Source organism: Lepeophtheirus salmonis, chromosome 6, assembly GCF_016086655.4.
Source record: "Lepeophtheirus salmonis chromosome 6, UVic_Lsal_1.4, whole genome shotgun sequence".
Classification (NCBI taxonomy): Eukaryota; Metazoa; Arthropoda; class Copepoda; order Siphonostomatoida; family Caligidae; genus Lepeophtheirus; species Lepeophtheirus salmonis.
This window is the reverse complement of record NC_052136.2, coordinates 57,132,465-57,157,620: the sequence shown is the minus strand read 5'-3', so window position 1 is coordinate 57,157,620 and position 25,156 is coordinate 57,132,465. Positions and strand designations below refer to the sequence as shown.

The following is a 25,156-nucleotide window of genomic DNA, read 5'->3' as shown; positions in this document are numbered from 1 at the left end:
GCCCTTGTTTATATATACTCCCAAGGAGTAGCCATTTCAACTCAGTTGTTGAAACAGACATAGATCGACCAAGAGGGCTTTTATTTTAGCAGCATTGGCGAAAAATTGTACCATCATTATAATTTTGTAGTGCTTCATCAATTATTGAGTCTAAAGATTTAATAATTAATATATATATTAATTATAGAACATTCAGTCCACGATGCTACTTCGAAGTTACATATTTGTAAGTAATAACGTCTTTTTCTAGTATATTTATTAATCAAATTATATTATACTGTTTGACTTACTTTTCTAAATGTAGCTTTTTATTTATGCAAATATATTTAATACTAACTTTAAATTTGAATTGTTTAATGCGTGACGTAGAGTTGTTGAAACTTCAAAAGGGAATGTTAATTATGTAATATTTGAAAGATACATTTTGTACAAGTTTTCAATTGAATAAAAATAACATGTGATAGCAATTAAATAACGATGCAAGGAACTTTAAGGCATTATTTTGTGACGCATTAAATATTGGCCTGAAAAAAAAAAATCATCAAATTGAAATAGAATCAAATTCAATTTTATAAATATTTATCTATTATAATTGTAGTCATTTAAGAACAAAATTTTATCTCAAATGTTATTTTTTTTTACTTGTGAGTTTAAACCTTTCTGTTTAATTCATTGGACTTTTTATGTAATTCATGACTCCTTCGAAATTTGGTATGTTGAAACATAATAATGCTATCCATTAAGCCCAGTTATAAAGGGCTTAGTAGTATCCCAACCCATGAAAGACCCTTTCTTTTTTTTCTTTCTTTTTTAATGCTGAGATGTATATACGAGGGTGGTAAGAAAAGTTTCCAACCTCAAAGTGGAGATATTGCTAATCTTAAATAAAAGCTAGTCACATCTATCTAGCATCTTCTGATAGTTAATCACCAAGGGTTCAGTAATTTTGGACGCGCAGTTGTTATTTAACAGTCATTTGAGTGAGTTGATGTAAGTATTTTTGTAAAAATGGACAAAATCGAGTATCGAGGTGTTATTAATTTGTTTTTTTAAGTAAAACCTTTAAATAGATTCAAATAATAGCTGAAGTTTAAAGGATTGTTGTGTTAAAATTTTACGGTTCTAAGTCAATCCAACTCAGAGTAATTGAGCCACAAACAAAAAATGTCTTGTGAACCATTATTTTTAGGAGAACCCCCTTTTAGGAGAGTACTAATTGGACAGGTTACAGATATGGGAGAAATGTGTAGAAATAGATGGAGACTATGTTGAAAAATAAAAATTCAAAAAAAATATCTTGTATCTTTGTTAGGTCGGAAGCTTTTCAGATCCCCTCGTATATGTTGTTATATATTGTTACATCAATTGAAAATATTGTATTTTGTGCGTAGCTAAGCGGATTTATCATTCCCTTTACTTTTTAGAAATTCAGTCTACATACGCTATGAAATTAAATGGGATTTTGTTTGATATACATATGTGCATTATCAAATATTACTATTATTTTGCAATATATATGCTAATAAGTGTTTAGACAACTTGTGTTTGAAGGGATATGATAATATCTAACAACTTTTCTATTCCAGCTACTTTATGAAATATTAAAGAAAATGCTTCTTTTTAATATTTAAAAATATATATATAAATTTAATTGAATAAAATAAAGATTTGAGGTAGATTGAGGGAGCTCTTAGTGGATTTTTGCCACACCCAAAACTAACCATGCTTCCGCTAGATGATATTCAAAATTTGAATCTAAGAGCAAAGATGATAAAAAACTATCATATAAATCACCATAGGGGCTTATAAAGTTATGTTTATGATATATTCCATTTTCCATACTTGAATATTTTAGTAACATAGTTTGAAATGACAGTAATTTAAGTACTTTGATCTTTAGTAAATTCTTTATGCAAAATATTAAATCAGTCTCTCAATGTGAATATACACCACAATAAAGCATGCCAATTATTATATGGACTATATTTTCTTTTTTTAACGAAAGACAGTTTTTATTATGGTATTTTTATGTGAAGAACATTACTTTCGAAGTAGGGAGGGGCATTTAGCATTGGGTTATGTCATCAGTGATCAAACTTTTTATAACGTATCTATATTTATGAAACAGTAAGTACTGTTTCCAATACACAAATTAGTATAGTTTTTAATGTATTAATAGCCTGGTATCATTATAATACTGCTATACCAAGCAACAATACTTTAAAGGCTCCTCCGTCTAACATGTAACATTTTTTGAAAGTTACAAAAATTGTTATATTTCAAAAAAATATCATCAAATTTGAAAAATTTAATTTATATATACAATCAAGGGATAATTTATTTACATTCTCAGTTAATATAGTCGCATTTTGCCTTAATGGTCAGTTCCAGTTTGATGCAGACCTTTGCACAGCAGTTCTTTACAAAGCTTTTTGCACGGGGTCACACTCTTTACTCGATCTGAAGGCTTCAAACCCTGACAAGGAATTATCTTGTGGTCATTATGGCTTAAATCTTGCTTGACCAAGCTGTGCATGGTGGTCTGGCTGATGTCAAATTCACATGTCATCTTACTTCTTCTGCCTTTAATGGTCCATTAACTATCTAAACCAATTATTTTGGCTTCTTTGAACTTAATCTGGGCCTGTGAAAGCTCCAATTGTTCCTCTTGTGCTCACCCGGTACACAGTAAAGCAGTTACAGCCTAGCACTTTGGAGATCTCTTATGGTAATTTTCCACGTGCAGATATCTCCAGAATTTCAGCTCTTCGTTGCTTTATGTTTTTGGTAATGACGCTCTTATTTTTTGGTTGACTTTGCTAATTTTTTGTTTCAGTTTCTTTAAACAATTATTTATAATAATTTATTAGGGCTAAACATGTTAATATAACAAAGAGAACAAAGGCACGTCATTTAAATAGTGTTACGTTTTAGACACGGGGCCCAGTATGATATTTTTCAACTTTGACGTATCTCTGATATGAATGGTAATTCCTAATGGATGTAGTCAAAATATTTATTCCATCCGTGCAATTAATCGTGTATGCTATAAATACATTTATTGCACATCTGAAAACGTGAGAGATTGATGTGTGTGTATTTTGGAAGAAAAATGAGCCTATTAAATACAAAAGGAACACGTCAAGGATTAATTGAAACCTCGCCTCATTGATAAAATATAAGTCATTCTACATTCCTTTACATATATATATATATATATATAGTATTCATCTTAATTAAGGAATGATTCAGTAACTTTTGTATCATACATACTATAGTTGCTACTTTTATATCTTTAATTAAATTATACCTTTGATGGAAAAAAAATATAAAAATAAATAAAGGATAAGGCCTCTTAGTCAAAAGTTGTGTGCCCATATCAAAATGAGCCAATGGGTGTGGCAAACACTCATTTTTAAAATATTTACTTACTTAAAGCTCTTTAATCATATTATACATTTACATCTTGTCATTTATTAATAAGTTATTTTAGAAAAATAATATTCACAAAAACAAATCCATATATGTACATTAGGGTATCCCAAGACATATGTGTGGCGATAACATAAAAGTAAGCTGAGATACTTTTTTCCATATTACGACAGAAGAATAAACGTATCCGTTGATATGAGTTCAATAACTTATATTAATCCAAAAAAATGATATAAAGTCCTTGGTAACCCTGATCATAGAGATACTGAGATGGCATGACATAAATGAATTTAAAAAGTATGAGTTATCGAAAGCATATTAATATTATTATTATCACTATGTACCTGGAATCGAGTCAGATACTTTTGTTTTAGTATTATGAGGACTTTGGAAGTGATATCCTTAATTTTAAAATGTGTGGGGCACCTCGGAGTAGTCATGACGAATATTCCTCTCTTGAAATCCATTAACCGGGTTATTCTCTATAAGGATGCTGACCATTTACACCTCAAACTTCCTCCACCAACCATTGAAAAGGTGTTCTGAGATTTCAATCTCTTAGGAAGAGAAGCTACTACGTGTTTCTTATTACCTCTCCAATTACTTGTTCGTGAAAGGTGACTAGATTGTCATTCTTTAACGAAACCATTCTATCGGAGGTATTCAAGGGATTGATAAACAATTTGAGATTGCTCATGATGAATCAAAAAACGAGTATTAGGAAAAGAAAATATCGTGAGAAAGTTTTAAAAATAAGGATCTACTTTCATAGTTGAAGCAGGAATTGAAAAACCACAATTTGTCATTTCCAACAAAATTTTGTAAATAAATAACTTTTTCCCTTTAAATTTTCTGATATTTATTGTAGAGGTTAAACTTTATATGTAGCCTAGTACTAGGTAGCTCCAAAAATGTTATTAAGGAGGATCAATCCAAATAATTTTGTTTACTTGGGGTCACATCAACTTGGCAAAAATTTATGAAGGGGTCATGGGTACCAGATTCATTAGAAACTGCTGCTTTAGATCAATATTAATATTTAATTTAATTAAAAACATTTATTGCTACAGATCAAATAAAACATAGAATCAGTACGGGCACATGTAAAATATAACTTTAACTGGGTGTGCCTTCACAATAGCTTGTCAGTTAGATCTCCTCCTGCTTTCCGTCCTGACCATGTTTTAAGGATGGTGCATTGTTCAGCCAGCACCCAACATCAGAATTCATTGAGAAACTGGAGAGGGAATTACCTTAAAAAGACGAAAATTGCCCAAAATGTTGTCTCCCCTCAAATATAAATTAATGACATTCCTAAACAAGATTAAGTGGTTTTTCATCTCTTAAACCACATCCACGACATAGTGGACTAACTTCATGGAGCATAAGGTGGTAGTATCCGCATAGGAGACAATGCCCAGTGGTAAACTAAACCATGGAGTTCAATTTTCTTTTCAAAAAATCCAAGAAATGCTTCGGCTTCCCGAGTCTAACTCTTGGAAGCATCTCACGGCTTTGACGACAATAGTCAAGGTTCGGCCATAGTGTCTCCCATTTGTCTGTGTAATGGGCAGTTACCTTCTCCCTAAGAGCTGACTTGAGGGATGAGCTCCAGCTCTGGCTAGTATATCAGCCACCTCATTTTCTGCAACTTTAGTTTGACCTCATGTATGTGTGTAGGATCAAATGAATAAAATATAGGGGGGCGATCATTCTACAGATTTTTTAAAGGTGACACCCTAGTGTAAATATATTCCTATGGAGATCAATCTAAAAAGCATTTTTGTATCAGTGCAGTAGGTTCTTATACCCCCAGTAGAAGTATATTTCAAGGGTCCTAAGGATAGATTACGATATTTTTTAAGAGAAATAAAATTTGGCAAGAGTGTTGTTGCTATTTGAATTACTTTACCCTCCCCAAAAACAACTCGCATTAAATTACTACTGCATTAGGAGATTATGTTAATGAGGGTCTAAATATAAGTATGCAAGTTTAGATATTTATCGACAGTCAAACCTTAGTTATTTATGTTTTGCAGCAAAAAACATGGTAAATGCATTTTAATGTCACATATGTTGTATTTATGTTTAATTATTCCCCTTATTTATGACTGAAACGACTTACATAAATTGAAATACGTACAATAACGCTAAATACAACATCATGTATAGAGATAGGACAGGTATTGGGCCTGGATCTGAAGTCCCGAGTCAGGTATTTAAGTAAACTTGTATTACCTGAAAAGATGTCAGACTCTAATTGGCTTTGGATACCCGAACTTTTACGGGTCATAGAAAGATATGAGGGAATTTCCTGATCTTAAAAAGCTTGTAGTATTATTAATACTTAAACCTAGTTAAAAAAAAGATTTTATAAATATTGAGCATACACTGTATTTATTTGGATAAGGGATTGGAGCTAAATAAAAAGTTGGAAAGAGTGGTTATTCTACGCGGCGTTATCTCACACACCTTTATTGTAAAACACACAACTTTTCCCCGAAAAAAAAGAAACAGAAAAAGGGTTGAAAATCAGTTGGTAGTTGGCCAATTTTGCTCAAATATGGAACAATTGTCCCATGATTGTTTAGAATGGATCACGGTTTAAAAGAAGCTGAATCAACGTTCAGAGCACTGATTAAGAGAATTGAATCAAAAACATTGTCAGATGAATCACAAAATACAATGTATATTTTTGTGCTATCCAACTAATCAGTTTTCTTAAAACTGATTAATTGGATACTGATTAGTTCAGCTATGAACAGTTATTATCTATTATTCAATAATAATTCCATAGTTGAAAGAATTGTCCAACTACCAACTGATTTCGGGCCTATTTATGTTTCTTTTCGGATGAAAGGTCGTGAGATACAATAAAGGTCCATATTATTATAGAAATAATTATAATGATAACTAATAAGTATGTTCTAATTGTAATGACATCGGTATATATTTTTTCGGCATCAGTTATCAGTAAAATTGTAATCATAATCCTGATCCTATTTTATTTAAGTCTGAGCTTAGAGTAAAATACATTTAAAATTTAACTTACTTTCGGATCTGTATCCAAAAGTTGGTGTGCCCGAAATTGATCAAAATATTAAGGTCTAAAGATTCAAGCCTACCCAAATCCGACAATATGTGGATCTGTCCTATCTTTAGCCATGTACTTTCAGAATGCATCAATGGTCCAAAGTGTATCTTCCGATGAATCCATCATACAGACATAGTTCCTAGCATCAATATGATTCTTACATGTAGATGTTGTATCAGGACGCACATTCATAATTTGGGCACTACATTAAAGCCTTTCATAAGGATTACAATAAGACACTTAGAGCTCCTTTGTTCTATAAGACTTCTCCTTAGTTAGAAGAATGAAACGCTAATGAATTCAATCCATTCTTATCAACTAAGACTCATCTATCAGTTTAAGAAATATTATTCTTTGAAGAATACCCCACCTTTTAAAAAAAATATTTATTCTTAGATTTAATTAAGAATTTATATTGAGTAGGTACAATCTTAGGTAAATTATTCATAAAAATATCAATGTAAGGAATGCATTAGTTCTGATATTTTGACATATCATCCAGTCTCGTTATTAATCTTTCGTAAAAAGAACACAAACAATGTCCAATAGTACAAAATTTAGAATATAAAATCAGTAACCACATACGGTGTGAAAAAAATATGTCAAAGAAATGAAAAGGAAAAGTTACCAAGTGGAAAATGTAGAATTATTTAAATCTGACGTAGCTAATAAGATAACATTATATTTTATCGACATTTTATGATAATTTTATAATTCAATGGTGGTCTGAAAAGTTTATGAATTCTATATAAATACGGCAGAACTCGTAAATAAAAGCTAGTCCCATCTATTTAACATCTGTTGACAGTTATCACCAAAGTTTCAGCCATTTTGGACGAGCAGTTTTTATCTAAGAGTCGTTTGAGTGAGTTGATATGAGTATTTTTGTGAAAATGGACACAATTGAGGTTTGAGGTGGTATTCCATATGTTAATAGCAGACAATTAAAGGCTTCTTGTATTAAAATTTGATGCATCTAAGTCAATCCAACTCGGACTAATTGAGACAAAAACATAAAGTGTCTTATGATCAATGATTTTGCAGATAAAAACGCTGAGTACTATTTAGACGGGTTACAGAGATGGAAACATCACTGTGATTAATAGTGTGTAGAGCTTCAAGGAGACTATTTTGAAAAATAAAAACTGTCTATGTATTTCCTAGGTCGGAATCTTTTCAATCCATGATAAATAGGGATGTGGTCGGCTTTATTTTTGCTACTGTATCCCTGGTTTTAAAAGAGAAAAAAATAATAAACTCTATTATCTTGTATGATATGATCTGATATCTCTTAAATAAGCTGTATCCAGGGAAAAATATTAAATCCAGCAAAACATGATCCTGTATAATAATAATAACCTGTTTATTTCATGATAAAATGACTGATGTGTTGACGACAGGCTATCAAAGCCATCAAAGATAGGACAGATCTACATTTTTTTGGATCCAGATCGGTTTAGATCTGTAAACCTAAATATCTGAGTTAATACGGGGACCCGAGCTTTCGGATACAGTTCCGAAACCAAATTTAAACAAATACTTGTCTCCAATTTTAAGAGCATCTTATCTAACGTTTGGACCTAATCAATTCTAATTACGATTACATTTTTAGGGTTTATTGATCTCGAAACAATGAATAACCCAATGATATTACTAATAGAACATCATTATTTTAATATCATGAGATACATCTTTACCTTTATTGTATCTTGCAACCTTTCATACGAAAAGAAACTGAAAAAAGACCAAAAATAAGTTGGTATTTACCCAATTCTTCCAACTATGAAATTGTTATTCAACAATAATTGATAATTGCTCAGAGTTTAATAAGAACTAATTCATATTCAACCTAGCAGTGTTCTTAACACCTATTAAAGGAAAAGAAGAAGAAACTTCGATAACTGACAACAAAATACAGAGTCCTTTTAGGCGATTGTAAGCTAGGTAACACCGTGTGAAATAATCACGTGATACAACTGTTTATATACATAGATGTCGCTCCATGCATTAATCAATATAAATGGAGATGCTACGTTCAATGTAGATTATATTGTTTATAACTAGGACTTAGCATTACGCAACAAGCTTGGATCTTTTTATGATCTGTCAAATCTCAAGTACCAGGAGCCAGTTTGGGTTTCTGATTTTTTTGGGTGATTCAAGTTTTCTTATACCGTACTCGAGTACTTCGGATCCATGTCTTAGAACAATCCTATATCTTGTTGCTACATACCTGATTTTATTTGTATTTGAAAATATATATTCTTATAATATATGTATAGTCCTTCCTTGTAAACTACTTATGTATACATATAAAAAAAAGTAATTTCGTATTTCCAGGGTCATTTTTTTATACTAAGTATATTTGCTTCATTATTGTCAAATTGAATCATATTATAACGTGTTATAAACGTGTGTGTATACTACAACGTTTTTCGGATAGTAATGCACTTGACCTGCTGAGTCGTGAATTATCGTGCGTAGACAATGGAGGTTTCAAAAGAAGAAATTCGCCATATTTTACTTTGGTTTTTAAATTGGTTGCCCGAGTTTTTTTGCGAATAGGGACAAGGATTCCTACAGGAAGGGTATTATGATGTTGGATTCTTGTTGGCAACCAGTTATAGAACTGAATGTATTACCTTTTCTTTTATTCTTTTCTTTCCCATTTTTTTGTATAATATAAAAAGTTATCAATCAGTAACGTCTTTATAAATCCATCCCCATTTTTCTGGTGGTATTTACAATTTACATGCAATGCTTAGAAGAATAATAAATAACATAATTAAGTCAAAATTAAGAACAATGGTAAAATTATTTCGTAGATTTGACTGTCTCAATACGTATAAAAATGTGCAATATGACTACATTAGTCTTATTGAACGATTTCAAAGGGAAAACTGAAGTTTTAGAATATTTTGGAATAAGCTAAAATAATGATTAAACACTTCAAAATTTGGGAAGTTTTAACAGTATTAACCATATTTTTTTCCCCAAAAAAAAATATTTTCACATTTAGAGAATTTAAGAATATCTCATTTATTTTTTATTTTTGATAACTGTTATTTCCTTATGTTTAAATTTATTTTTATTGTAAGTCGTTTTCCTTCAAATCAACCCACATAAAACCTGACATATGAGTATTTTATAAATAAAGCTGCTCAAACACTTTGGAAATGATTTAAAGGAGGGCGTATACGTAAAAATAAAAATAACGCATGGTTCATTTTCTAAAGCATAAAAATAGTTTTAAAGACTATTTCAAAAAAACTATGTTATACTGATTATCATATTCTTTTGACTGGTTTTTAGACAAGGTCATTTAGTATTTATAGACAGTTCTAATACTCTTAAGCATCCTGTGTTGTTGTTTTTTTTTTCTTTTAGAACAAAGCAACGCTGAAATCGTCAGTGTGTCTAGTTGTGTTGATTTTTTTTGAAGCAATTTCATGTCTACCTGTTTGTACAATACATCTGTATGTATAAACAAACTTTACAAAAAGTAAAAAAAGCTTATAGTTGGACATTTAACCTTCATTTCTAAGCAGAAATAATGATAAAACCATAATACTATAACAATAATAAAAGAAGTTTGTCTTGAAAATATTTGCAAAAGAGCGGTTTGGTTCTCGATTTTTTTTCTTTCAAATTTCGATCACGGCCAGCGTGGAAAAGTTGTCATATGCTATGAAAATAACTTATGCAAAATTAAATTGTGGCCATCTTTAGATCACACATCTTTATCAAATTAAGAAATAAGGCAAAAAATCTTTACTTAGTCTATATAAATAGATACTAAAGAGACATTTTTTTAATGTCCCTTTAATTGGACAGAAGGAGTTGCTAAGTAGAAATAAACATTAATATTCTAAATTTCCCATGTGACCTAGGGATCTCTTTTGAAGACCATATACATCATAAATATTTCCTTCTTTAGGAACGACCGGGGCCCAAAACCAGCGACGCACATAGAGTTCAAGAGAATAATATCTCCCGAGTGCGTTGTCCATGGAGCTACTTGGTTCCAAAAGTGCTTGTTTTAGTTATTATCCATTAAATAATTTTGATAGACATTTTTTAACCTATAAAAAGTGTGGAAGAAGTTTTTTTCTGAAATTGTTCTATGGAATAAAAAAATATAAAAAAGTTAAGAAAATTTGATAATCTGCGAATTCCACTTGTTTTCTTTTTAAATATTTATACAGGGTGTCCACGAGAAATTGTAACTACTTTAAAAGCCGTTTTTACTTTTACATATTTTATTTTGTATCATTCTTATGGAAAACTTTTTCAGCAAAGTTCGTCATTCAACAATTTTATACACTTTTTATTCAATATCTCCCCCTCCATTCTGAATTATGGCTTCGATACGGGGACAAATAGAAAGAAAGTTGGCCTTGATGCTGTCCGAGGAAAAGTTGTTCCACTTCTTCGTCATGAAAGCCTTCAGAGCAGCAACATTCCGGTGAAAAGTCTTGTTAGTCTGGCCCTCCTGGACGACGCACTAAACAGCAAAGTCCAGTGGGTTCACGTCGGGTGAAGACGAAAGACAGAATTTTGCCGGCCAGAAGGCACCTGTGTTATACCTGCAGAAATACTGTACTTTATTGGACATATGTGTCATAGCTCTGTCGGGGGTAAACACATAGTCGTACCTGAGGACCTTTTAGTAGATGTCCGTGTTGACTTTCTCGTTGGTTTTTAAGAAGTAGGGAGGCATCTTGCTCCTGTTGGACTCCACGACGCCGAGGACCATGATCTGAGCTGGATGTTTGGTCCTGAAGGCTCTCTCGACATGAGCTCTTGATTCAGCCAAGAAGCAATCATTTATCCTGTTCAGAACAGCGTCCACTTTTAAGACCTTCTTGTCAGAGTAAATATTTGTGTGGAAGAGATCCCACACCCTCTGCCATTTTCTTGTTGCTCCAACATTCTTTATCGAACAAAAACAAAACAAACATCAAATATTAGCTTTTTGTCTGCTCTTTCTATGTGTGCCAAGTACAAAAAATTTAGACTCTTAGAACTGTGTTCTAATTTTTGAATCCTCACCCAGTAGGTTAGAATAATATATATCATAATTAATTAATGCAAAATAATAGTTAATGCTTTATTTTAATCCATATTGGTAAAATAAAAACTCTGGTCTCCTTTCAAACGTTGAACTAGGTGGTCTACCTGAAGATGACATCGTAGAATAATGAAATTTTGCATAGATTATTTTCTTACCATATCACAACTTTTCCGAAATAGCGAGAATTGAAATTTAGAAAAAACCGCCCTAATATACATGTACCGAAGGTATTTGCTTATAGAAAAGGAATTCTTTTCAGGATAATACTATTTCATAATTGAGTTGTATGAATTTTTTATTCTTATAAAAAGTATCCAATTTCCTCTACATTGCTATAAAAAAATTAACAACGCAAAAGGATCAAATAAAACTGCAACTGACAACATCATATTATATTTCATGCAACTGATTGGATTTCTTCCTCTCTTAATTAATTAATTAACTTTAAGTTTTATATACAGTGTATGCAATATATAATGTCATGATCACATTTACAATTCCTTGTAATATCCATGCATTTTTGTCTGGGTTTTGCTGTAAAAACATGACTTAGACAAAAATATTATTATATTAAGATAAAAGTGTTTCTTGGGTTTTCCTAGGAAAAAATATACCTATGTATAGAGTGAAAAAAAGCTGTGTTTGAGGTATTTTTAACGAATGGTTCCGTGTCAAGTGTATATAACAGTTGACATGAAATCATACAATACAATTTCCCTTGAGCAACCTACATTTAGCTATGGTTGGTAGAAAAATACCAATGTTCATTTCATGTCTCATACTTTCCTCCAAAAAAGAAATGGGCGGAAATTACGTGACTGCGCCTGCTATAACGGTAGTGTAAAATGAAGTCTTTGGATAGTTTTATCATATCTTAGCAATTTAGCTGAGTTTATCTTTCGGATATCACAGAGGTTGATCTCAATTTTAGAGTTTAAATATTCATGTCTTCCTATGAAATAATCGAAAAAATATTGGTCAATAAATTTACAAATAAGATAAGTATTTAAGACTGTTAGGACAATAGAGATGCAATGAATATGGCCTACCACATTCCATGCCCGTCTTTTCAAAAATTTATGACTAACAACTTTGGAAATTAGGCATTTAAAAGTAAAGTTTTATATCTATAAAGGATTTATAGAACAAGCTGATTGTTTAATAACACTTGTATCGATTATTTGACTATCATTTTAGAGCAGTGGTTCTGAACCTTTAGCAACTGGAATCATACTTGTGACTGTTAAAACATTTCCGAAGCACTATCTCATTCGATAAATTCGATAAATAATTATTAAAAATAAGAAAGTAATGCCGATTGGTTCATTAAAATCTGAACACTTTGAATTTTAAACTTCATCAAGATATAATTTATTAATTAACAATAGAATTTAAACTAAATGAATACTATAAGTAAATGTGTGTCTGATCTCTCTCAATCAATCATTAATGTAGCTTCCCTTAGCGGCATTGATGGCTTCCAGGTGGCGGCAGAAGTGTGTTGTGCTGGATGATAATGGTTTTTAGGGCCTTGGTGTTTGGAAGACAGTCACTGACTTCAATATAACATAATATGAATTAATTTCAATTACTCAACTTTAATTAATTATTGAATTAGTAAGTGTTCATATTTCAATGGCTCAGCCGGTACATACACTTGTTCAGACTCCCGGTTAGGAGTATACTTTTAATAATTATTAATTAGCAACAACTTTAATTTTTGCTTTGTTTACCTTTGTACGATAATGTATGCATATTCATACAATATATACCCAAACCGTTGTTGTTTTAAAGATTATTAAATGACACTACATCTACTTTAGTAATGTGTCGAATATTCACAGTCGTATTTGCATCTACAAATTAATTATTAGTGTTTCGAATTTTTGATATTCGCATCTCCAATGTTTATATTTACTACAACATTCGCATATCACATTTTTAGATGATTAATGCATCACTAAGGTGGATATTTTATTTCCTGACATAATTTTTTCTAACTAACAAGAACACTTTTTTCTGAATTACAAAAAATTCACATCACCTTCCCCAAATTTGAAATTTTGATATTTCATTCAACACTCACAACCCCATATCTGCATTTTCAATATTTGATAGATCACTAGTGTTTTTTAAGTTAAATAAAAACATAGAATTAGAAGATTGATTAAAAAAACTCGATAAAGCGGCTTTTCTTAAAAGCTAGAAAAAAAAGTAGAGCCAAGTTTTGTCAATATATTATTATTTAGTAATTGCTAACAGTTTAAATACCGATATTTTACTTTAGATGAGGGATTTATTGTGAAAAAGTATTTCGAAAGAGTTGACAAAAGTAATAAAATATGTTGTGCTCTAACATAAAAGCAATCTTGAACTTAAATCATGAAAAATAAAAGCTTGCGATATATTTTATTACATCATATAAACATACATGCCATAGTTATTTTTGATGGCAATTTGGCATTGTAAAGTTTTACTTTTTTAAATAGAAGGTAGAAAATTTCAGCTGCTCTAAAAGTAAATTGAGAAGGGATGTCCTTTGTATTGAAGAACAAACAAGTTTGGACAATTCGACGTTCATTTGAGATAATTGGGCTAAACATAATTCCAAAAGAAGGAAAAAAATTAGCTCTTCCCACCAAAGAGTGATAGTTATAATTTTGATTCACTTTTATCAGACTTTATTTGACCTCGATATGTGTTTTCAAATGTAGTCTATCAATTTGTAATCCTCTAATTATAGTAATTAATTTTTACTACTTTAATTACAAATCTTCAAAGAATTACCAATAATAATTTGTTGGTTGAAGTATAATTAGTACAAGAATATATAAGGTTGGGAAAAAAGTAATTCCGTATTTCCTGCCCTTTTTTTAATTCAGAATATCTTGTTCATTATTGGGCGCATCAAATCATAATATAAAGCATTGTAAATGTGTCAGTGTATACTACAAACGGTTTTTAGGCAGTATTGGGCTTGACCGGTTGAGTTGTGAATATTTTACATTTTAATATTTGAAAGAAATAAACACGTCCAAATTTGAATCGGATTGTGACTGGTAATGAAAATTGGAGCACTTACGTCTATGTCAAGCAGCACAGATTGTAGTTGAAAGACAACGAAGTGGCCCAGACTGTGACTAAGCCATGATTGAGTGACAAGAACGCGTTGCTGTGTGTTCGGTGGGATTGGCAGCGAATAATCTACTATGAGGTGTTCCACTTTAGCAAACCACTCAATTCTGACTTCTACTGTGAACAACTCGACCGTTTGAAGCTGGTGATTGAACAGAAGCGGTCAACATTGGTGAATAGGAGAGGAATTATGTTTCATCTAGTCAGCACCAGGCCACACAGATATTTGATGACGCACCAGATTCTCCGGGAGCTTGGATGGGAAGTTAGTATGCATACACCCTACAGTTTGGACGTGGCACCAAGTGACTACCACCTGTTCCTGTCTATGGCCATGGAGCTTGGGGTTCACATTTGGCCACAAATAAGGCCAGTGAAAATTGTTTGTCCGAGTATTTGCCAATAGAGACATAATGAAGTTGGATTATCGTTGGCAACAAGTTATCAAACAGAACCGAGTATATTCGGCTAAAATTGGATGATTGCAACATTTCTTATAAGGCATTGAAATAAAGCAAGAAATCCAAAACGACTTTTTCCCAATCTATTATATGTTATCCAGACTCCATTTAGAAATGAGACTTTCCAGCTTCATTTTATGTTGAGGACCACAAATCAGAATTCCCATAATAACTCATTACTTTGACAAGTCAATATTTTATCAATTCTGAGTATCTTAAACATTTCATAGATTAGATTTCAAATTTGAATCGAAAGATTTTTACATATATTTAAGCTTATTTTTTACAATTGTTTATGGAGTGCTAAATTAGGGTGTGGTCTTTCTCCTTGAGCATCCCTTTAATGATGACATCTTTGTGCTTATATTATACTGTTTTTAAAAAAATACAGAGTTCAAAGGTAGTGTTGTAGGTACGTACAATATTTTTATACAAAATAATATCCTTTTGTCAATACTATATATAATAATTTTTAATAATAAGCGTCTTATATTGAGAATAAAGTTGAATAATGATACGATGTAGCAATTGACGTCATCGATATTGTATTTTGATAATATTTTCTTTGAAAAGGTAATAGTATACAAATAGTATTTAGATATAACTCTGGTATGATGAAATTATTATTGATAAATTAGAATATGAATGCAATTTGGTCGTTACGTTATTGATTATTCTATAGATTAAAGGCAAATGTCTGTGTTTGTGTCCGGAAATCACTGCCAATCCAATCAATGAAGTTTGTTGAAATTTTTCACGTTATTAGGCTTAAAAGACGGTTTTAATAATAATTTTTGTTTACCCTCTAGGCTATGGCAATCTTCAAATAGCATTTTTCTAAAAATGAATTTTTGAACTTAGAAAACGACTACCTTATATAAAACAAAAAATAAAGAACGAAAATTTTAAAAGTTATTCTGGCTGCAGGGGGGTATGTATGTACCTTTGCACACTTATTTAAAAATAAATTGGTAGGTTTAGAGAAAAAAAGAAAATAATTTTTGAACAGAGCGAACGACAGTTCAACTGTAGGCCCTTGAATATACTTTTTATCCTATTAACCATATAATCTCCTCTTAAAAAAAGTGTGCAAAGATGTATAAAAACATACAACGACAGTATTTTTTAACTTTTACGGTCTTTATTTTAATTTTATATGAAGCAGAAGAGTTAAGAACTAATTTTAATTTATTAATGTTCCGACCAGCTCCGGTAAAATCTACTTTAGTACATATGGAAGGTGAATTATTATAACTAGTAGTGAGGGTACAATTAATCGGAATCCGAATCGCATCTGGAAAATAATGTTGAATTTGCGATTCCCATTCTACTATATTCTTATTTATTACTGATATTTAACTACATATTACTTTTCCAAGTTATGGAAAATAATTATTTAATTTGTCCGTCAAGATATAAAAAAACGACCATATGTTTTTGTTTCTTGAATTATATGATTTTGTAAATATTGTAATAAAATAATTTATTATAAAAAATGATGGAAAACTAAGAATAAACAAATTGAACACAAACTGAGCCTGAAAAAAAATGCTCTAAACACATGCGTGTATGGTTATTTTAGGGGGATAAGTTTTGTAAAGGGATCTATAAAAGCTTCCCTTTAGAAAGTTTGCCGTGAGATTACTCTGACTCGGAAAATTCGCCTTGGAAAAACCTCACCGAACAGAGGAATTGTCTTCCTTTATTGAGTGTAAATATTATTTACATTAAGTAAAGGAAGGCGATTTATTTTATCAATTGTAATTCTAAGAAATTTATAGCAAAATTGTATTTTTTAACTATTATTTAAAATATGAAAGAATTGGCATCGGGAATTTTTACTAAAAATTGCATTAAAATCCGTATCAGGATTTTTTGGGAAATCGTCCCATCACTTATAATTAGTTTTACATACATATGGAAAAAAAAAGTATTCACCACTCAAAAATAATAATTAAAATACTCTCAAATCCGGATAAAATCAATTCGGATAAGAAAAAAATTTGGTAATGAGTAATTTTTTAGCAGGCACAAATATTTGGCTTCAACAACTAATTTGTATATAAACAACATTTAGTAAAAATTCCAATAAGATCAACTTTTTTCTTTTTTGGGGGCTATCAACTTCATTGCTATTTGTGAATTAGAAAGGAAAAAATATAATAATGCATATATTATAATTCATCCCTCCCAAAAAAAGTTAATTTCAAGAATGATTGCCAAGAGAGGAAGGGGAAAAAATTCAAGAAAAGGAAACTCTGACAGGAAAACTGTATATGATGAACTCTTTAAGACTTTGTTATTAAGCTATTTACATAAGTTTCCAAGAAATTAAGTTTTATTATAACTTTTGGATAAGAAAAAAATCTGGATAAAATTACTTTTTTGTCTTAAAAAAAAAATAGTTCTTCTTGATCAGATTTGATTGTACACCAAATTTTAAATGATGAGTTGTTATTTTCAAATTCTTGTTTTTTTTAAAATCAATTGTCTCAGAAATTCTCTTTTTATCCTCCTTTTTTAATTTAATCCATATAAACTATGTTAATAAACGAAATAATTTTGCCTATCTTTTTTATTCTTGGCAAACGTTTGAACATTATTGTAATAAATATTTAATGAAGATATGTAGATTGTAGACGTACATTTATAATATTAAGTTATTTAAGAGTCCAAGTAAGGTATATCCTTTCCTAATATATATAAATATATATTATACCTAAATACAGATAAATTGAGAAAATCTTTACAGGATTATAACGAATGAACTAGATTAGGGTACAACCATATTTTTTTACTATTTGAAAGCGACATTTAATGATATTCAACTATTCATAATGACATTTGTTTCATTTATAACCTTGGCCACACGACGCCAGAAGCTTTGGCAGGTCCGGGCGACCTCGTGCGGATCCAGCTTTGCATTAGTACTGGTTCTGATTTTGCACTTTTAATTTACATTCCCTGATTGGATGGCCCAAGGAAGAAATTACACAATCTAGACATCAAGACAGTACATTGGCCAGCAAGCCCAAAAAAGTTGGGGATGTCTTGGCCAGAAAATGTACAAACTTTTCCGGCCACAATTTTACCCCTACAACCAGCCCGGACCTGAACCCTTACAATTTATATATCTGGGAGGAGGATCGAGAATGAGGACTGTATCATTTGTCTGCTCTGGAGGCCCTGAAGAAGTCCATTACCTGTACAATGGCAAAGCTGGATCTGCACTGGGTTCAACGGGCCTTACTTAGGTTCTAGGGCTGTGTTGCTGAGGTTATCAAAAAATCATATTTTTATTATGAATAATTGAATTTCATTAAATGTAGCTTCCAAATAATAATAAAATTATGGTTTAATCCCGTCAAGTTCGTTGTTTATAAGCCTTAAACGATTTTCCAATTTATCATGTGCATATATTTATGCAAAATTGTAATTATTTAGAGGAGAGAGAGGGAGGAACGGATGGCAAAGTAATCTGAGTAGAATTTGCAGCATTCTTGTGGAAAAATTGCATAATAAACCGTGTAACAAAGGGGTCAATTAATGTTAATTCTTCTTGGAATGTATATATAGTCTGATTGATGATTTATGTATATTGTACATATTCATGATGGATCATGTGAGATCCCCTGGGGTAACATAACTACATATATTCATAATGAATAATTAATTAACTGATAATAATATTAATATTTGTATACTAATAAAGATCTACTATCTATGCATTTATTTATTAGTTTCAGATTTTCTTGGTGTTTCTTCATCAAACAAGGGGAGCATCACAATTTGGAGGATCTCCCTCCATATTCCATACGCAAGATGATCAAGGAGGCTATAACTTTGGCTATGAAAGTGATCGGGAATCCAAAACAGAAGTTAAAACAGCTGATGGGGTAGTTCGTGGAAAATACAAGTATATTGATGCAAATGGAATTCTTCAAACTGTTTATTATATATCAGATGACAAAGGATTTAGAGTGGCAGCCTCTAATCTTCCGATTTCTCCAGAGGAACCACATGTTTCACCCTCAACTACTACAACTACCACCACCACAACCACAACAACTCAAAGAATCCCTTCATCCCCTATTCGACGGCCATTCATTCTAGACAACTCCCCTATAGAACAAACTGAATCATCTCGTTATCCACGCCAGAATACGTTGAAACCTGAGTATCTTCGTCAAAATACTTTCCAACATGAGTATCCCCATTCCTATTCTCCATATCCTTCAGAGTATTCCAATCTCTATCCCTACACACCCATTCCACACTCCAAATCTTACACACCACGTATTCTAAACCCGTATGCCTTTTATAACAATAACCCTACTACTAAGCCAATATATCCAGTTAATACGCCCTATCCTTCAAACCCCCTTCTTTCAAGAAGTCCAGAAGTTGAACAAGTTCCTCAAAGTTCTTCTCCATCCCAAAATGAAAAAACTCCTTCTCCGTTGCTTGATAGAAAGAATTTCCATGTTAAGGATAAGGACGGTCATTATGCATTTGGTTATGAGGATCAGCACTCAAAAAGAACCGAGGCAAGATATGAAGGAACTGTGAGAGGAAGCTATGACTACATTGACGCTGATGGAAATGTTCAAACTGTTCATTATGTTGCAGACAAGGAAGGATTTCGCGTTAAGGGAACTAATATACCTGTAGCGAATCAAGAAGTTGTCCAAGACACACCTGAAGTTCGTAAAGCTCGTGAGGAACACTTTCAAATATTCAAAGAGTTAGAGAATAATTTCAATGATCCCAGTAAGAGAACTCGTAGAGATGTTCCTCATACTCAAGTGCCCACCTTTGTGTATCCTCAAGGTGTTCCTTTTTTTATTCCTCAACCTTTTGTAAATAACGGTGGTCCAAGACATCTCAGTTTTGAACAAATCCATGGCATTCCTGAAGGTCTTCCAGAGGAAAAGTTTGTACAACCCATTCTTACAGAACAAAATACATTTGTTGAAAAAATACCCGGTAGTCCAGTGTATTATCAAGGTATCGCTCAAGGCTCCATTAATTACCCATATCCAAACTTTCCATATGAACAGCTTCAACAACCTGCTTTCATTCAACAGGAAGTAGTCACTCCCACAGAGGAAATTCCTCTCGAACAAGGTCAAGAAGAAAAAAATATTGAAATATCAACAACGACAACAGCTACTACTACTAATATCATCACCACCACGACTACTACAATTTCGACAGCTACAACAACAACTACGACAATTACTACAACATCTACAACAGCCCCTCCCTCACAAGCACAGGATATTTCCACTCCTTCAATTGCTGATTCTCTATCTCCGACTGAAGAACCGATTTTTGTTTCATCTCCCATTGCTGCTCCAGAATCAAGTTTTGCACCAGTTGAAGGACCTGCGTATGCATCAAATCCAATTGAATTACCTATTAACGGTCCACTACTTGTAGAGGATCCCATTATTTTACCAGCTGTAAAGCCTGTTGAGCCATTGGTTTCTCCTATTTCTACTTTTCAATTCCATGCTCAAAATGAATTTGGTGAGTATAAATATGGATTCTCCAACCCCACGGCTTCAAAGAATGAAATAAAAGTTGATGGAATTGTTCGAGGATCCTACAGTTACATCGATGCCAATGGAGAGTTTCAAACAACAAATTATATATCCGACGCCTTAGGTTTTCGTGTGAGCTCTTCCAATCTCCCAGCTCCTCTAAACGATGTCCCTCTCGCTGCTGAAGCAAACATGAGATCTCTCGTCCAACATACATATCTCCCTTATGCAGTCAACTATGGATATCAAAACCCATCCCGTGCATTGCCTCTACCCGAAGTCCCAGACAGTCCCGCCTATGTTCCACCACCTTACTCCTACGCGGATCCCACAGGAAAAGTGAAGAATGTGCCATCAATATCCAGTATCGTTCATCTAAATAGTCATGATGTATCCTCAAAGGAGGACTACGTGTACCTTCCCTATGCCTCTCAACATCCATACTACTACAATTTAGATTGAAAATAGTGAAAATATTAGGGATTTGGGAAGGATAAACATCCCACCACTCTCCACATGAGCACCAAAAATATCTATGACAAATATTGTAGTTTCTAAATGTGAATGTTTCAATTTGTTATAAATTAATTATATTATTGTATCATTATAATCTAGTTTAATGTGTATAAATATATTTCTGTCTACCAAAAAGTGCTAACATCAGTATAATTGTTTTTAAGGAGAACAGAATAAACAGCTAGGTACATCCATGATTATAAACATTTGTTATTCATAAAATTAAAATACAGTTCTAGGAATAGTTTTGCAGACTATTTTTTTATGATCACGTTCAAAAAATCTTCGTAAGGTATTGTAAAAAAAAAACAAGATACCTTCTTGTATACTCCTTTAAAATTCACAAGAATTGGAATTACACACATTTGTTCGTAAGAAACCCTTTAAAAAATGATTATTTCCTTAATTCACTTATCTATAAAACCATCTACTGAAATAGACAATTATTCATCCTTGGTAAATATTCTAACGTATAGAAAAGAAGAAAATACGTTTTGTCCAACAAGTTTCTGGTTGTTCTAAAAACTAGTGATATTGTCATGTCTGGAAATACTAAACTAGTCTTAAACCGTTATGATTTTAATTAATTCGGTCTGACTCATGTCTGGACCAGTCTTAAAGTTAAATTTGGTTGTCCCCTCCCCATACCCCCCCCAAAAAAAAAAAAAAAAAAAACGACAGCGGCTTTACTTGCTTTCATAATTTGTGGGCTTAGCCAAAAATTATCAACACAGTTATATAATTATTTATATAAATAGATTTAATTTATATTAAGCGAGGTGGTTCGTGTTGCAGGACTGAATAGAAGGTAATAGAAACAAAGAATAAAGGTAGGAGAAAAGACACATACAGCAGGATATACAAAGATATAGTGAAAGAAGGGAAGAGAAGTAAAAAAAGAAAGATAGAAAATAAGCTTATATTTTGGTCAAAAACAGGCTCTTAAGGACCTCAAAGACAAAAAAAATATCATAAGAACATACTTTGTATGACACCACTGGTTTACAATATTAATTTTGGTCCATGGTTTGTATTGAACCTTGTCTTAACACTAATAATAACCATTAATATATATTGATGGATATCCTTGAACAATCAACTTATTTTTCTTTATGTAAGTTTTATATCGTGATAAGATAATATCTACAACATGTAATACATACTCAGAGACTTTGATGGGTGTTCCTTTAGCCAAATAACCAATTTATTCGTTCAACCTTATTTAAGTAAATGGATGAGTATATGTAAACATGTATATTCTTAGATAAGTAGGTAAATTATGTATTTATATTGCTTCATTTGCTCTTTTAAAAGTATGTTTCTAAAACGTACATAGTTTTATCTCTCAACCTTTTCTTCTTTCAGGAAAAAAAAATGTCTAAAATTAGTTGAAAGCTAATCAACTCTTCCAAACTGTAGGATTATAGGTAGATATTTAATCATTGTAAGAAATGTTAACAGCTTAACAATACTCCAATTGAGTTCTACCAGTTAACGTTCAGAGTAGTAATAGAGGACCAGAAAAGTAGAAAATCTACTCCTGGCAAAAAATGAATATCAGTTTTTTAAGGGTTTGGCAATACTTCAACGAAGTAGAGCATGTCGTTACGTTTATAATATCTCACAACCTTTTCTCAAAAAAGAAATAGAAAAAGGGCCCAAAATGTGTGGCTAGTTAGCCAATTCTTCCAACTATGGAATTATTCTTCATGGACTGAAAATGGGCTTATGGGCTGGGAATAACCAAGAAAACAATTATTAATTGACTTCATACATTAATACAATATCCATCAAGAGCAACACAATCCTTCCAGAGCCGATTTAATATTTCAATGGCAGTCGGAGTCGGTTACATTTTTGGTGGAGTCGAAGTCAGGAGTCGGAAAATTTGTACCGACTACGACTTCAAAAATTATTATAATTTATGTAAACAAAACTTATTTATAATATAAGGCTTATATTGAATAATTGTTTAGTTATTTTGTAAATCGTTATATATTAAAGTATTAAGTACTATTAATTTATGAAACTTATTAAGTTAACTAATTTATAAGTCTACTTCCCAAATTTCAAATTGTTTTATAGTCCATACAATCACAATTCCCAAACACTTCTAAAGTCTAACCTATTATGTTGGGTAGAGCATAGCCACTAGGCGTGCTATTTCATTAATTAGACTTGTGAATAGTCAACGTCATCAGAGAAAAGTGTAACATTGCAGTGAGATGTTGTGTGTATTTTTGTTTCTCGGTTACGAGTACATAGATTATTTTCCGAAACTTATGAATGTATTATCGACGGATCGAATTTGATCCATTTCCTAACTTGTTCATCTAGTTAAATATCTTATATTCCAAATATGTACATATATTCTTTATACATAGTATAATTATTTATAACATATAACTAAAAACTATCTATGCTATAAGTAAAATTTATATTTGAAATATATAGACACAAATGACTCAATAGTACTTATACTGGCTGTACAACATATTATTAAAAATAATAATGTGTGTTGGAGGTCGGTGTTGGTGACATTCAAAATACTGGAGTTGGACGTTTTATGTACCGACTCCGCAGTCCTGCCTCTGACAAGATGCGTTATCTTAATGAAACAACATTTTCTTTTTACTAAACGGTACCATTTTCCCGTGATTTCGTAATTCAAACGCACTATAAAAGCTATATACTATTTGTTGTTGATAGCATTTACTTTCTCAAGGTAGTCTATGAATATTATGCTATGCGCCTACCAAAATACAAAGGCCATAACATTTCCAGCTGATTGTTGTGTGTTTTGGCGCATTGGACAAGGTTCATCAGTTGCTGTCCACTCAAATGATAATCGTTTTGATTACGAAGTGAATTGATGGACCCATGTTTCATACATTGTCACATAACGACGTAAAAATTACGGTTTGTTACGTTTAAACATAGACAGACACTGCTAGGAATCATCAGCATGTTTTGTTTTTTTTGTCAACAGTGAGCAAACGCACTTTGAACATAGCTATCCTATGCACATATAATCATGCAATATAAAAACAACACGTTTTTCTTATATCTTTACGTTGACAGCTAACTCTCACAGCTTCACTTTCCGATCATTCAAAACGATTTTGTGGATGTTTTTGAAGTTTTCGGTTGTGACCGCCACATTTACACGTCCACTGTGTTCATTGGTGTCTCCACGACGACATTTGAAGTCATTAAACCAAGATTGAATTGTTGTTTCGTATGGAGTGGAGTAGCCATAACGATTTCCAAGCCATTACATAATCTGAACGGTATTTTTCCCCATGGATAAGTAGTGTAAAATTAAAACAAAAAATTGTTTTTGATCCATTATTTCAGAAATAACAAAATTTGCGTCACACTTAGCAAAATAACTCACAAACTTAAGAGCAAATTATCATGAAATTTTGACAACTGTCTCTTGAAGGTTGGAACTAACTAAACTGGAGGTGAATTAAATAATAGCCCCAACTATGTATGAAGCCCATGTTTTAATTTATTGTTTGACATTATTCACAGCATAATAAGAGGTAGTTCTTAACCAAATTAATCTGTGTTCAGAATACTGGTAATAAAAAAGAAACAGAAAAGTCGATATTTGAAAACAAGGTAAGGATGTTATGTCATGGGAAAAAACATACATATGGTTGTACTTGTAATGAAAAATCAATATTTGTACTGTACACAAGGCTGGATCATAATTAGATTATTTATTTATAAACTAAAACGAATAATTACTTCAGCAAAATCTATTTATTCCTTTTTATATTTATTTGGACTTGAACTCCTAACAACACTCTGATGAGCTGATTTTAAAGATAAAAAAGTTCAAAGCTTTACAAATTCTAAATCTATAGACATATGGGAGGCAGGAAGGTAA

The 25,156-nt window shown here is 31.8% G+C and overlaps 1 protein-coding gene across 1 annotated transcript; it reads left to right on the top strand.

Annotated features, from left to right (window-relative positions):
• LOC121119472 (uncharacterized) lies at positions 1 to 21,462 on the top strand. Its single transcript, XM_040714139.2, has 2 exons — positions 1 to 226; positions 18,937 to 21,462. The coding sequence occupies exons 1-2, from the start codon at positions 203 to 205 to the stop codon at positions 21,202 to 21,204; spliced, it is 2,292 nt and encodes a 763-aa protein (XP_040570073.1). The 5' UTR covers positions 1 to 202; the 3' UTR covers positions 21,205 to 21,462.
• The last annotated feature ends 3,694 nt before the right edge of the window (positions 21,463 to 25,156 follow it).

Excerpts from the sequence above, each read along its gene's own strand:
- LOC121119472 (XM_040714139.2), top strand. The coding sequence starts at position 203 with ATGCTACTTCGAAGTTACATATTT. Across the intron at positions 227-18,936 it reads TACTTCGAAGTTACATATTT|TTTCAGATTTTCTTGGTGTT; the intron begins GTAAGTAATAAC and ends TTTATTTATTAG.